The sequence below is a fragment of the Heteronotia binoei genome, chromosome 9 (assembly GCF_032191835.1).
Source record: "Heteronotia binoei isolate CCM8104 ecotype False Entrance Well chromosome 9, APGP_CSIRO_Hbin_v1, whole genome shotgun sequence".
Lineage (NCBI taxonomy): Eukaryota > Metazoa > Chordata > Lepidosauria > Squamata > Gekkonidae > Heteronotia > Heteronotia binoei.
This window is the reverse complement of record NC_083231.1, coordinates 50,962,232-50,978,300: the sequence shown is the minus strand read 5'-3', so window position 1 is coordinate 50,978,300 and position 16,069 is coordinate 50,962,232. Positions and strand designations below refer to the sequence as shown.

The following is a 16,069-nucleotide window of genomic DNA, read 5'->3' as shown; positions in this document are numbered from 1 at the left end:
GCGAGTATGCAAGAATTTTTGGAATCTTTCAATTGGATTTCGTTTTGGAGAGAGGACATGAGGCTTGAGGCGGAGCTTCAGGTCATGTCCGATGCTGCTGGGTCATTAGGTTTTGGGGTCTACTTCCATGGACATTGGTGCATGGAGGTGTGGCCTGAGTCATGGGTCCAGGCTGGTTTGAGCTGGGATCTCACGTTTTTGGAATTTTTTCCTATTTTGGTTGCGGTTTGGCTGTGGGGAAGAGATATGGTTGATCGCACTGTTCATTTTTGGTGCGACAATATGGCCATTGTTCATGTGATTAATTCCCTTTCATCCAAATTGCAGCGGGTTATGAGGTTGGTGAGTGCCTTCACTCTGCGTTGCCTGCGCCTTAACATTTTGTTTTTGGCCAAGCATGTTCCTGGGGTGAATAACAGGGTGGCTGACGCTCTCTCTCATAAACAGATGGAGAGGTTTCGTCAGCTGGCCCCGGACGCTGATCTGGAAGTGGCGCCAATGCCCCAGGAGCTATGGCGGATTGGAGAGCCGAGGCCTGCAGAGCAATAGGCTTAGCCATTGCACCTAGCACCAGGAAGTCTTACAAACGTGCATGTTTGGCAGTTTGAAGACTTTAGGGCTGAGGTAGGGTATCACATTGTTTGGCCCCTCCCAGTGGAGCAGTTGCTCCATTATTGTGTTTCCTTAAGAAGTAAGGGACTGGCTGTGCGATCGATCAGGGGACGCTTATCTGCGCTGGCCTTTGCTAGCAAAGCCTTAGGGTATAAGGAGGAAACAGCAGATTTTCGTATTCGAAAGATGCTGGAAGGGTGGTCCAGAGAGGTGGGGCCTATGCCTGATACTAGGATCCCTATGTCTCCTGAGATTCTTAGGGGTTTGAAGGGCGTGTGGAGCGCAGTCTGTGCGTCTCATTTTGAGGCTGTTTTGTTTCACGCAGCCTCTTTAGTGGCCTTCTTTGGGGCATTGAGGATTAGTGAATTGGTGGCAAGCTCCAGGACTGATGTTTCTGGTAGAGCCTTGTCACTAAGGGACGTTAGGCTGCAGGGGGGTATGGCAGCTCTTACCATCCGTCAATCCAAGATGGATCAACTGGGCATTGGGACCGTGGTGGAGTTGGGTCCCTGTTCAGAGGTGGAGCTTTGCCCAGTTTCAGCATTGGCTGATTACTTGGCTGTGCGGGGAGGTTGCGAAGGGTTGTTCTGTCATTTTGGAGACAGCCCTCTGACAAAGCATCAGTTTTGGGCAGTGACGTCCAGGGCTTTAGGTTTATTGGGGTTGTTGGGGGTGAGGTTTGGTACTCACTCTTTCAAAATTGGAGCGGCCTCTATAGCCGCGGCCTTGGGTTACTCTTCAGCGTCCATCCAGCAACTGGGCCGTTGGCGGTCTCAGGCTTTGCTCCACTCTTAGTTGTGTTTGAGGGAGCTGGGGTGGGTTAAGGTTGGTTTTATAACTCGTTTGTTTCTCTTTTTAGATGCTGTTGTTCCTGGCAGGAGGAGCCGAGTTCTCATCTGCGGGCACAATTATGTGTTTTGGGCGGCACATCAAGCTTGGAGAACTGCTGTTGGCTCTCAGCTGGGGCTCAGCAAATATGTTACAGTTGAATGGCGAGGGCGCCGGTGTCTTCAGTGGCCTGGCTTGCTCCCCCTTTTATTTCATGGGTGTGTGGGCCCTCCTCCACAGGTATTAATTGTTCACTTGGGAAGGAATGATCTCGGGCTGATTAAAGGCAAGGCATTGATTTTACAAGCCCGAGATGATTTCAAGTACGTAAGGAACAGATGGCCTGGTACCATTATAGTGTGGTCGGCCGTGATTCTGCGCTTGGTGTGGTGCAGTGCTTGGAATCCAGCTGGGATAGAGAGGGCTCGTTACAGAGCAAATAAGGAGATTCGCAAGGTTTTGGAGGGTGGTTTGGGCCACTATTTGCTCCATCTGGATATTTCTAGGGAATGTCCTGACCTCTACAGAGGGGATGGGGTGCATCTCTTGGAAAAGGGTAATATGCTTTTCCTGAGGGATCTTCAGCAAGGGCTTGTGTTGGCTTTAGGCCTTTTGGTGGGTGCTAAGCCCTAAGTAGAGACTTGGCCTTAGTTGTGGCAGGTTTTACGGGGTTTATGGCACCATGCGGCCTGGGGAGGACCGGTTAGCCTCCTCCGTTTGGGGAGTTAGGGGTCTGGCAGGATCAACCTTTGAGTATGGCCCAAGGTGTGTGAATGCAGACTGTCCTGGAGACTCGATTGGATGGGTGCCTTTCGCTGAGACTCGCGTCCGGTGTCTGGGCCCACCGGTGTGAGCCTCCCTGCTGGGCCTGCCTGATGGGAGCTGTGACACAGAGCTCCGGTTGGGGGGCCGGGTCTCTCACCCACTGAAAAAGGCAGGGGAGCGGTCTGAAGAGACCCCTGGCCCTGACCTGGCCGCAGTTCGGTTGCCCTTGCTGTTGCAGTGTTATTTAATAAAGTGGCCCATAGTTTTACCAATCTAATTGTGTCCGCCTCTTTATTCCGACTGGGGGAGGGGGCAACACCACATAATGGAGACAAACAGGAAAGGGCTGTTCACTTTACACTATACACAAGCTTCCTAGAAGCATCAGACTGGCTAGTGTTTGAAACAAGTTCAAGATAGATGGACCTTTGGTTTGAATTAACAGGGCTGTTATGATTGTATTGTTTCATCTCATGGATTTGTAGTATTTATCAAAATAAGTGTATGAATAACAAATAAGTATAAGACAGACCAAAATAATAATCTGAATTGCTCCATTGGAAAAGAAGTGCAAAATCCAAGGAAACGGGGATGCAAGGATGATTTTCAAAGGTGTGCAGTATCTCAATCATACCTTAATCATTCATATTTCATATGAATAGGACTGCCCAATTCTGCAGCCAGTAGAACACATTAACTGGATTGACCTGGTGGAAAAGGGCATACAACTTGAATGGAAAATCCAAAGACAGCAACAGTGATCTTTGGAGATACACAGTACCTCCCCACTCACACACACACACACACAGTGGTCCATATGAACAGGGCTGCCCCATTCCCATCCAGTAGAACACTGAACGTCTGCAAGGAACTTTTCCTGACACAGAAAGGAATAGTCTTAATTGTATTAAGCTCCATATCTGTTCTGTACTGGAACAGAAGATCTGCATTTGAAGCTTTGGATCATTGTATTAACATTTCTTTGGAAACGTACTGGTTGATACAACTGAGCAGCATTTATTACTGAAAAATCTTATACCTACCTATTTTATGGTATGATCAGTTTCTGAACCTTGCTTTACTAGAGCATCTACAAAACTGGGAATGCATATGCTTGGTGTCTTGCTACCCACTTACACACAACTTTGAATATGTTCTTCACTGTGCAATTGCATTTACTATGTTATTACTATTTTTATTGGATTCACTTACCTGCTTATCCATTACATTGAACAAGAATGTTGCTGCACTGGAATTGAAGTTGTAATTTTGGACTAATAAGTTATGTATTAGCTGCATATAGGTTAGTGGAAACTGAGAAAGTAGCTGTGTGTACTTAAATTCAGAAAATTTTCATTTTGTTTTTAATGCAATAGGACATGTAGTAATTGCATTAAATGCTTTAAATGATAAACATTACAGATCAGGGAAAAGTGAGTTAGTTCCACTCTAGTGATGTTTAAGACGTCTTCTGTGTTTTCTAGTAAATTATTCTATACTTTTAAAACACTGGTGGGACTAAGTAACATAGCACAGAGTATTCAAACTATAATGAAGTGCTGTGAAGGGTATCGGAATTTATTTTCTTCCAGAGCATTTGACAAGTAAAAAATGACTATTTGAACAATTCTCAGACTGCTGTGAGATTGCTGAAAGTTGAACCACAGAACTGTAAAAGAACCCTTGCACCAGGACAGACCTAAAGGTTAATCAAATCCAGAGAAATCTAGATTTGCTTGCAAGGAATCCAGATATATCACTGTCTGACTCCTAGAATCATAGCGTTAGAAGGGAGCTCCAGGGTCATCTAGTCCAACCCCCTGCACAATGTAGGAAATTCACAAGTTCTTCCCCCCTACATACACACCCAGTGAACCCTGCTCTAAACTAAGATGACAAAAAAGAAAACTTTCCTGGATCCCTGGCAAAACTGGCCTGGAGAAAAATTGCTGTCTGAACCCAAAGTGGCAAACTACATTTCCCTGGGCATGTAAGAAGGGACAACAAGAACTAAGCACTGATGCAACACTTCATGTCCTCCTTCTCAAGATCTTTCTATGTTCACAGAAACAGCCTTGTTGTCAAAAGCTCATCTAGCCTCTGTTTAAAAAGGCAAAGGTAGTCCCCTGTGCAAGCACCAGTCATTTCTGACTCTGGGGTGATGTCGCATCTTGACGTTTTCATGGCAGACTTTTTACGGGGTGGTTTGCCATTGCCTTCCCCTGTCATCTACACTCCCCCACCCCAGCAAGCTGGGTACTCATTTTACCGACCTTGGAAGAATGGAAGACTGAACCTCCAAAGAAGGAAAGCCGATCACCTCCCAAGGAAGCCTGTTCCACTGAGGAACTAACCATTCTGTCAGGAAGTTCTTCCTAACGTTTAGGTGAAAACTCTTCTGATTTAATTTTAACTTATTGGTTCTGGACAGACCTTCTGGGGCAACAGAAAGCAACTCCACACCATCCTCTATATGACAGCCCTTCAAGTACTTGAAGATAGTGGTCATATCATCTATCAGTCATCTCCTCTCCAAGCTAAACATACCAAGTTCCTTCTACCTTTCCTCATAGGACTTGGACTCCAGACCCTTCCATCTTCGTTGCCTTTCTCTGGACACATTCCAGCGTGTCTACATCCTTCTTAAATTATGATGCCCAAAACTGAACACAATACCCTACGTGCAGTCCTGCACAGATTATGAAAGATTTAATCTTGGGTTACTTACAGACAAAATGGGGCTATACATACCTGAGGACTCTTCATACAGGCAGAAAAATATGACACTGTAAATTAACCAAAGTGTGTACGTGTGTGTGTGTGTGGGGGGGGAGTTCTCAAAACACAGGATGATAAAAGTAAATATGCTGCAGTGATAAAATGTTGAAAACCATTAACTGTTTAAAGCGGGGGGAGAAATCAGGCTGCTCAATTCCTGAGTGCTTATGCAATTATAGAGGGGCAGATATTGGGGAATGGAAAAGGATTTTCAAATTCCTCTTTACTCCTTCAAATCCCTCCTTCCTCTATGTTTTATGGAATTCCACTTTACATTTTACTTATTCCTTTTTAAAATTACCAATTATATAGGGGGTTGAGAAGCAAGATGAAAGACAGGTTGCTTACCTGTAACTGTAGATCTTCGAGTGGTCATCTGTGCATTCACACTCATGGGATAGAGCGCCTGCGCCGATCCCCGAATCAGTACCTAAAAAGCCTGGGATTTTTTCATGCTCGGCACAAATAGGCATGCGCAGGCGTCCCAGTGCGCATGCTCACTGGCGCCAGCGTGAGGATCCCGCCAGTTCCCTCCTGACCGCTGGAAGCCCCTACTGGAGGGAGACCGTCAGCAGTGGGGAAGGAGGGCGGGTAGTGTGAATGCACAGACGACCACTCGAAGATCTAAAGTTACAGGTAAGCAACCTGTCTATCTTCTTCGTGGTCTCTGTGCTTCACACTCATGGGAGATTAGCAAGCAAGACATACCTGGAGGCGGGAAGATGGTCAACCAGAAGAAACAGCTTGCAGCACCGCAGCTCCCAGATGAGTCCTCTGTTGAGCATGCACATCCAGCAGGTAGTGTTTCGTAAAGGCATGCAGAGAGGACCAGGTGGCAGCCTTGCAAACGTCCATCAGGGAAATGCCTTTCAGGAACGCCACCAACGTCGCCATCACACTTGTAGAGTGTCTGCGAACAGGCCCAGGTAACGGCTTCTTAGCCAACAAATAACAGTTTAATAGTCTCAGTGAGCCATTTTGAAAGCCACTGATATGAGATTCTGGAACCTAACTTAGGAGCAGCATAAGAAACAAAAAGATGCTGGTCCTTACGAAAACTCTTGGAGTGACTCAAATAAAACAATAAGGCACGCTTAACATCTAAAGCATGCAACCTACGTTCCTCATCCGAGGAAGGTGTAGGATAAAACGTGGGCAACCAAACTTCTAAGTTAAGGGGAACTGAGAAACCACCTTGGGGAGAAAGGAAATATCAGGAGCTAAGGACACTCCAGACTCCTGAAAAGCTAAATATGGGTAGTCAGTACGCATAGCCGTGAGCTCCCCTGCACGGCGTGCTGATGTGATGGCTACCAAAAAAGCAGTCTTCCAAGATAGGAGCTATAACGAGCATGTGGCCATCGGCTCAAAAGGACACCAAGTCAGCCTGTCCAACACTAGAGTCAAATCCCACAACTATGGGGGTGATCTCGAAGGAGGATGAAGCCTAAGCAAATCCTTCAAAAATCTCTTAGAATGAGGGTGTGCAAAAACTGAATGCCCCTCCACTGATTCATGGAATGCAGATATTGCCGCCAGATAAACTTTAATGGAGGAAAAAACAAGGCCAGCATCCACCAGAGATAACAAAAACTCAAAAATAACCGGCAGTCCCACCCTCTGGGACGAAACTTTAAGATCAACTAAAAACTGAAGAAACTTCTGCCACTTCCTATCATAAGAAGCGTGGGTAGACAGCTTCCTGCTATTCAGGAAAAAGTGTTGGACTCTGCTGGAGAACTCACAGGGTCGATGAACCACGCTGTCAGCTTCAGGTGGGGCACGTTGTGATGGAATACATGACCGCCCTGAGCTGACAGAAGATCTGGTTCCGCCGGAAACTGGTAGAAGACCCCCCTCGCCAGTTGGAGCAAGATCAGGAAACAGTTCTGCCGAGGCCACCACGGAGTCACCAGGATGCAGCATGGTCTTTCTCTTGCTATCTTGTTGACCGCCCTTGTCAATAGTGGCAGAGGTGGGAACAGATATAGGAACCGACCTTCCCACGGGAACAGCAGACCGTCTCCCAATGACTCTGGATCCGAGCCCCCTCTGGAGCAGAACAGAGGACACTTCTGGTTCTTGGCTGTGGCAAAGACTTCCACCTGAGGATACCCCCAGAGCTGAAACACTGGTTGAAGGAAGCGCCACTGTATCTCCCACTCGTGCGGGGAAGCCGCACCCTTGCTGAGGGAGTCTGCTTGCAGGTTGTGCACCCCTGGGAGATGCATAGCCTTCACAAAGATGTCGTTGTCCAGGCACTCCAACCATAGTTCCAGTGTCAGTGCACAGAGCCGTCGAGAAACTGTCCCTCCCTTTTTGTTGATGTAACACAGGCAGTGGTATTGTCCATAAGCAGAGCAACAACCTTCCCCGCCACCATGGGGCGGAAGCATCGAAGAGCAAAATGAACTGCCAGCAGTTCCAGGTAATTTATATGGCAATGAGTCAATTTCAAAGGCCAAGGGCCCCCCACACACAGAGCGTCCATGTGGCCCCCCCCAACCCCATAAAGATACATCTGTTGTGATTGTCACTGTTGGTACAGGTAGGTGGAAGGGAGCTCCCTGACAAATGTTGTCCTTTTATTTCCACCACTGCAGTGTTTGAAGTGTCACAGGTGGAATTACAAACCTCTTTCGAGGTGAGTCCCTTAACGGTCGAAACTGATGAAGAAACCAAAGTTGTAGGCCTCTCATCCTCAGCTTCGCAAAGATCAGCATGCTTGTAGTCGCTGCCATCAGCCCCAGCATCCACTGCAGCTGCTGCACCGTGCCCCACTTTTGACTCTGCAGAAGTTCGACAAGGTTGATAATGTCCATCACTCTCTGCTGAGGCAGGAAAATGTGATGAAGGTTCGTATCCAGCAAAGCCCCTATGAACTGTCCGTGATGGAGTAAGGTGTGATTTCTCCAAATTGACATGCAGACCCAAGGTGTGAAGAAGATGAAGAGTGGTGGCAATATGGTTTGACAAACTTTCCTTCGACTCTGCCACAAGGAGCCAATCGTCGATGTATGGAAGGACAACTATCCCTTGAAGCCGGAGGTGGGTAGTCACAACGCTCATAATCTTCATGAACACCCAAGGTGCAGTGGACAGGCTGAAAGGAAGGGCCTTGAACTGGAAGTGTTGAGAACCTACTGCAAACCGAAGGAAACGTCTGAATGCAGGATGGATGCTGACGTGGAAGTAGGCATCCTTGAGGTCCAGCGTTGCCATCCAGTCCCCTTGGTTGATGAGGGGCAGAATTGTTTGCAGAGTGGACATTCTGAACTTCTGGTACAGAATAAACTTGTTCAGATTCTGAAGGTCCATAATTGGTCTCAAACTCCCATCCTGCTTGGGAACCAGGAAGTAACGAGAGTAGAAGCCTCCTGTCCTGGCCTTCACTGGGACCCCGTTCTATGGTGTGTTTCTGGAGGAGGTTGCTCACCTCTGCGAGCAGAGGTGGGGAAGGGGGTGTGGTGATTACCACAGATTATTTCGGAATCTGAGCAAAATCTATTTTGCAGCCTTCCGCGACGATGGAAAGCACCCACCTGTCCATAGAGATGGACTCCCAGGCCAACAGGAATGGGCGGAGGCAGATAGACAAAGAAGAAGTGGGGACGGTGACGCATGATACCAGAAAGTCAAAGGCCCTGCTTTTGAGGGCGAGCGCCCTTGGACTTGCCAGTGGTCTGTGCAGAAGCGTAGCGGTTTCTATTGTTTCCCCTGTATGGGGACCTACTCTCAGGTTGGGCAGAACGAGGTCTCCACTGCTGTTCCGGGGAGAATTTTTGATATGGCTTCTTTGACCAATGTTTGTTCCACTGTTTTGGTTTCATAGCTCTGGAAGACGCTGGGACACCCAGGTTCCTGGAAGTTTTTATGCTTTTATCCATTTCCTGGAGTGCATTCTCAGTGGTCAAGCTGAAGAGGCCTTCGCCCTCAAAGGGCAGATCATCAATGAAAGCCCTGGTGTCTTGCTGGAGGGCTGTTGACCTGAGCCAGGAGTGGCGGTGGAGGCAGACAGCAGAAGTGATGGTTCTTTCTGAGACGTCCACCATATGCTTTGCTGCAGCCAGTTGTTGTTTGGCTACAGCAAAGCCTTCCTTCTGCAACTTCTTTGCAGCAGACCTCTTCTCCTCATTCAGGGAAGACAAGGGGGGGGGGGGTAAGTTGTTCCCACACTGAGTATTGGTATCTAGTCATGCATGCAGCATAGTTAGATACCTTTACTCCCAGCGCCCCAGCAGAGTAAAACTTCCTCCCAACGTTGTCCAGCTTCTTTCCCTCCTTGTCTGGTGGAGAGGAGTGCATCTTGCAGGCCTTTGATGAAGAGGATACGACCACCAAATTGGGCTTTGGATGCATGAAGAGAAATTCAGCACCGGCCTCTTGGACGCAGTACATGTGGTCCAACCTTCTTGATGACAAAGGTGTAGAAGCAGGCTTTGTCCAGGGCTCCTTCACTGCCTGTAAGATGACCTTCATAACAGGCAGGGCAACCACTGTAGACATATCCCGCTGCATGATGTCGAATATGGTGTCATCTACAACGGGTTGCGGTTGTGTCACCGGGAGAGAGAGGGAGAGTGCCATCCTCTACACCAGGTCCCCATACGACTTTAGATCCTCCGATGGTGAAATGGGAAGATCCTCAGCAGTATGAGACACTGGCGAAGGTTCCAAAGCCCTGTCTGGATCGTCGGTACTGACCTCAGAGTCCGACGATGAAGACTCTCTCCTGAAAGAATGTTCCGAGAGCACTGGCATTGACTCTCTGACGGGTGACCAGATCGACACTGATGACCTAGGCTGGACTTCCTCCACCACCACACTGCTTCTTCTGGGCGGGACGGACATCGATGCCAAGGGATGCCACCTAGAATGCTGGGAAAGCCTTGACATATGAAATGCCTCGGATTGCTGGTCCCAGTCTGCAAACTCCCAAAGGGGTACCACTGGCATGGCGGGTATGGATATGCGTAGGGAGGCCACTGGTGCTGCTCCCACAGTGGAAGCGGTGGAAAGCGGTGAGCTACAGTGGTTGGTTCCAGCTCTCTCCGACCTCTTGCCTGATCCAGCGGTGCCAACGGCTCCATCGGTGCCAACACCTCCACCTCCGAGACAGAGTCACTCTCACTGTGATGCCTCGACCCTGAAGAATGGGAGCGCTGAGTGAGGTCGATCTCTTGCTCCGATGCTGATAGACGCAACTGCTGCGAAGCATTGCCTCTCAACACCAAAGGGCTATGATGTGGGGATGCCAAGATCTTCCTCGGTGGAGCGGTCGACATCAATGTTAAAGTGTCATGAGAAGGGGAAGGAGTGCGGGACGATCTCTTCTTCTGCTTCTCCTTAAATTTCACCTTTTTCGGTGCGGATGATTGGGTCCCCGAGTCATCCCGACGCTTCTTAGCTGGGGTGTCCACTGACCCTTCAGAAGGTCACTTTGTGGAACACCCACACTTGACTGGCATCTCGGTCTTGATCGGCGATGTATCGGCCGATGTGACCATCGGGGCCACGGCCTCTCCCATTGGTACCGACGGGCCCGATGCCATTTTTTGAGGATGAAGTGCCAACTCAACCAACGCAGCCAAAAGCCTTGCCGCTCAATTCTTGCGAGTTTGTTTGGAAAAACTCAGGCAGTACGAACAAGAATCCACACAATGTCCCTCGCCCAAACAAAGGAGACAGAGGGAATGGCTGTCAGGGGTGGGGGCAATCTTCTTCCCACAGGAGTGGCACCTCTTAAAAAAAACCCAACGTCTTTCCATAGACGCCAAGGAAAAAACCCACCCAGGAAAGTCTCTGAGGGGAAAAACGGGGGGAAACTGGGCCCTGAAGGGCAAGTCCAACAATTTTTTTTTTACAACACTAACTATCTAACAACTAACTAACTACACTAAGAAAATAACAAATGGGCTATATACAACAAGAAAGGCAATCCTAAGATTACTTTACCGACCGGGGACACGAAAGGAGATCCTCTCAGCGCAGCGATCAGAAAGGAACTGGCGGGATCCTCGTGCTGGCGCCGGTGAGCATGCTCACTGGGATGCCTGCGCATGCCCGTTGGTGCCAAGCACAAAAAAATCCCGGGCTTTTTAGGTACCAATTCGGGGATCGGCGCAGGCGCTCTATCCCATGAGTGTGAAGCACAGAGACCACGAAGAAGATCTTGAACTTACATTCTCAATAAACTTTGTTGATCTTAAAGGTGCTAATGAAGTCCAGCTTTGTTCTACTTTGAACCTAACATTGGCCTAACAGCACAAGTGGTGCTTTGAACCCAAAATGACATTGGGCATATCTTATTCTACCACCAGCCACATGCAGCACATGGCAAACCACCAAGTAGACTTTTAAAAGTAGTTTGTATTATGGTTCAGAGGGCTGTTGTTTAAGAAAAATAAAAATTAAAACAATCATCCCAATTACTAACATAACCCTTTTGATCATGACCATTATTGCCTAAAGAGCAAGGTTTAGCATTTAGTTTTGTTAAAGCACATTGTTGTTTTAAAAAACCAGACTTTGGCTGATTTTACACTGGGCAAAAGATCCAGTAATGCTATGCTTTCAAAAGTGATCATCTACGTAACAATGGGCCTTGACTTCTGTCTTGCTCCGGTGTTTTGACTGTCATTTACATTTAAATTACTGATTTGGCTCTGACACTGTTTTCAGCACAGGGTTGTCCCTGACTTTCCAAGACTACTTTTGAATGAGGGTTCTCCAGGAAAAGATATCCATAAAGATATCTTTCCTGGGAAACAGGGCAATAAACTATTTTCTCAAGAAAGAACAAAGGCTCTTAAACCTGCCCCCCTCCCCCCCTCCAATAAAGCAAGCAAGTGTGGAGGGGAAGTCCAGGAGCAAAATTTTGAGTGTAGATTGAAAATATATATATACTCCGGATTTCTAGAAGGCAATTTCAGTGCTCAGAAAATCAGATCCAAACATGAATGTAGAATCAGCCTTTGCCAAATATAACGTGTTATATGTTCATTTCTGCTCTAAAGCAAAGGAAGTAGAACATTGTTTTCTCCTTTTCTACTGAAGATGGATGGTTGCTACTCTGGTTAGTTAGATTGTCTCTGTAGAAAAAGAGGACAAAAAATCCTCATGAGCTGTCCATGCGTATTTTAGTGGGGAAAGTGCTGGTGCTCATATACATGCTTGTAGTGATTTCCACCACAGATCTTCGCTAGGCTATTCCTGAGGGCCCAGTAACCTGCTGGAACATTTTGGAGCGCTCCATAGGCTGCAGCAGTACAAAGGGGTGCTTAATTTTTCTTAGTGGTGTGGTTGAATACAGGCCATTATCTGATAATCCTTGCAACAATCTGTAAAGTTGATCAATATTATTATCTCCAGGATGTCAGCAGAAGTTGGAGGAGGAGCTGTGGCTTGCCTAACCTACTTGTGAGTTCAAAGCCGTGGTGAGAGTGCATCTGGGGATCTCTCTCTCTGGCTGTGTGGGGCAGGCTTGGGCACGAGGATCAGGTTCCAGTACTCAGTACCAGTGCATTCAATCACATTAAAAATGCTGATGTGATGATATCTGGAGCCAGACGATGTCTTGTGCCGTTATAGTACTGTACAGTACAGGAATGGGGTTATCACCTTTCATTGAACAAATTCCTAAACATCTGAACCTCCAAGTCTATCAGTTTGTGTGAAAGCTGCCAGTGCGAAGTGGCAAAAACTTTTCCAGCCAGTGGTGGGGAGGGGCAATATGTGATTCATGATGCAGAGATTCTGATGAAAAGTAAACTTTTTTTCTTCTTTCTATTTTCATTAAAATATCCACCTTGTTATTACATATATAATACATAAAAATGTATCTGCATTGGCATATCAACTGTAGACGAGAGCATTTAAAATGTAAGGGGTTTATTCTCCTTTTGTCAAGCATTTTCTACATATAGAACATCCATGTGGTGTAGGATAGAGAAGAAAATGTCAAAGAGATGGACTACTGTAAATCAATGAATAACAGACATTTTACATGGTTTTTTGCTCACAATGGGGAAAAAAACTGTTAAAAGGATTCAGTCACTAGAGATGTATGTCGATTAGTTTGTTCACTTAAATCTATCTGCCAGTTTCCTTAAGCTAAAGAGAGTTCTACGGTATCACAGCGTAGGATGCTAATTACACACAAGAAAATACAATGCTAGAAAATTTCAAATTTCAAAACAGCTTTACACATTGATGTAAAATTAGATTAAAATTTCTGATTGCATTGAATGAACAGAGGTCAGTTTAAATGCCTGGGTTTAAATTAAAGAAACATAAAAACAATATAAGCCAAACCACCTATATTGTTAACCGGAGATCTGAAGAAAAGTCGTACTGCTAACTTCATGGAGTGCAGTTATATTGTTTTCTGATTCTATTGGTTACAATGATTCTAAATTTTAGAACCTTTATTTTCCTAAGTAGCTGTATAAGCAATGTCCAAACCCATAGCTATGATTTGTTAAAAGAAAGACTATAGAAAATCCTTGCAATAGTCTAATGACAGGAGTGGGATAGAAAAATTGAGTTATCAAAAGTATTGAGGAAAAGCAGGTTTTTGAGAGACAATGTACACATAAAGATTGTAGGTTGTCTATTAACCTGATCCTGAATACATTAACTTTGAAGTCAGCTCCATTGATTTCAACAAAACCTACTTTCATTAAGGAATATAGGAACATGGCCCAAGCCTCCATCTTTTTTTAAGTTCCATTGTCATACAGATCCTTTAATAATGCACATCTAGTAAGAAATTGCTTGCTTTAAAAAATAACAGTTTTCTTGCCAGTCTAAGTGAAACTTCTTGGTACTGATTAGACAAAACATGTTTGTTGCTAGGCAGCTAAATATGATGAGTTGAGTAGCCTTTTTAACTGGCTGGGTACATGGTTGCCTTGCTCTGCAATGAAAAGGGCCAAATCTCAATGAATAGTTAGCAGACTTTATACCAAAACCTGCAATATAAGTCTCAAATTGCTGTGATTAAAATAAGAGAATAGTAGATGTTGCAAACAGATGTTTCCCTTTTTTCTTAGAAACTACACTTTACAACTGGATGGAAATGAAAAAAAAATGACATATCAAAAGCTTCTTTTCAGGGAAAAAAGAGAGCCTACAGCTACAAGGGAGATAAAATTACACATTTCCTAGGCTTCTCCTTCCTTGTGAAACATTTCCCTTCAAGGCACAAAAAGATTAAATAGGGGACTGGACATGTCAGGGTATGACAGAATATTTCATTTTAAGAAATCTGACATCATACATAATCAATAACCTAACAATCTGATGAATCTGACTGAGTCAGCATGATTTTTTTCTTTAAAAAAGATCTTTATTATAAAATGTTGCATCATTTCAACATGTTGTGGCTCACTGATTGAGGGGACTTATCAATTTAAGATTTCCACTAACTAGCCAAGCTGTCCTCAGATCATAGTTAGAAAATTGAATGTTTAATCACAATTTCAGCTTCTTTTATATCACCAAAATTGTATCTCAGTCAACCACATCACGTGTACAGAAGGGTCTAACAATTAAAAAAAAAAAGAATATTTAGAGGATGAAGTTAAGTGCAATGTACTGTAAAACTATTCACTCGGCTGTTATCTAATATGCTTCCTTATGCTTCTCCAACCCAAATAACTGTGTTTCCTCTTTCAACTTCAGTGATTTCACAATTCAGCTTGTTTAGTCGTCCATCAAGAATAAATAGGGATTCCTTGGAAGGCGTCATCAGGTACTGACCAAAGAGCCCACTACCCTCAATTAACCGATTCTTACTGTTCCAAGGCCATTCTTCTGACTTAAGAGGCTCCTTAAGACTCTTCACCATCTTCACCTTGCCAGAGGACAATTCTACAAATAGCACATCAGTTTGTGTGCTAGAGCTACCAAAGACATTATATTGATGGGCTTCAGTAAACGATGGTTGAAAAGCCACATCAGATATGTGCAAGTTGGTATGAATGTCAAAGGCATCCTGTATTTCTCCTCTGATTGTAATGATTTGGATTCTCATGAGACCTTTCACATCATCAATGCTGACTAGATAGTGACCATCTGGAGAGACATATGGAGTTCCTGTTACATCACCATTATATCCAATAATGGAGTCGGCAACGCTGTCCACTATTAGTTGTGGTGGAACAGCTCCAGTAGTATCAGGCTTACAGTCGATGAAATAATATCCACCAAGGTGTGTGTAAGCCATAGACTGTGGAATGCAATTGTAATCCTTTAAACTAATTGTCTTGATGTATGACATAGTTTCAAGGTCAATTTTCTGAAGTACAGGTTCATCTTTGTGAAGAATAAATCCAAACCTAGAAGATAAACAAAAGACAAAAAAACCCCATTAATTTTATTTATTACATTTATATACTACACTTTCAAAGAAAAAATTGCCCTGTTTTTAAAAAAAAAACACCTACTCCACAATGAAACAATATAAAACAGCATGGTAAGCTATGAAAGGGTGGCAGCACAACTTGAAAATATCAGCAGCAAAGTTCATGTAAAAACTTGTTTTGTTAAAAAGAAAAGAAAACCTGTTTTCCAGTGCTTGAGAAAATCAATGTGTTTCAGCCTGGCACCAGAAAGCACAGACTTACCACAAGATCAAGAATTAGTATGATATTTCACAGATGAGGCACCACAACATCCTTCATCCTTTCAGAAGATGGGGATATGCAGAAAAAGCATCTGATGAAGATTTCAAAATCCAGGCATGCTCATGTGGGAGCAGGCATCATCGGGTTATGCTAATCCCAGACTGCTTGGTACAGCATCAAGCTACACACAAGTATGTTTATTTAAGACCAGATTGTCACATGTATGGCATACCACCTGAATATTTAAGTGCCACACTCTTGATGACTAGCAGCAATGTCTGAAATAGTTCTATTAAAAAAAACACCATCTTTACGATGATGGGTGAGGAAATGGAAGGTCTGTCTGTGGTGTTAGAAACACGAGAACTTATTTCTACATGCAAGTTGAGATTGAATATTGCAATCAAATGAAGAATTGTGCTGTGTGAACCAGGCCCAGGTCACAAATGCTTCCAATT

At 45.0% G+C, this 16,069-nt stretch overlaps 1 protein-coding gene across 1 annotated transcript in view; it reads right to left on the bottom strand.

The window, feature by feature from the left end:
* Positions 1–14,541: 14,541 nt before the first annotated feature.
* FSTL5 (follistatin like 5) overlaps positions 14,542–16,069 on the bottom strand; it is a 608,027-nt gene continuing 606,499 nt past the window's right edge. The window contains exon 16 of the mRNA XM_060246574.1: positions 14,542–15,323. Within this exon, the coding sequence (XP_060102557.1) occupies positions 14,621–15,323 (703 nt within the window). The 3' untranslated portion in view covers positions 14,542–14,620. The remainder of the gene's footprint in view (positions 15,324–16,069) is intronic.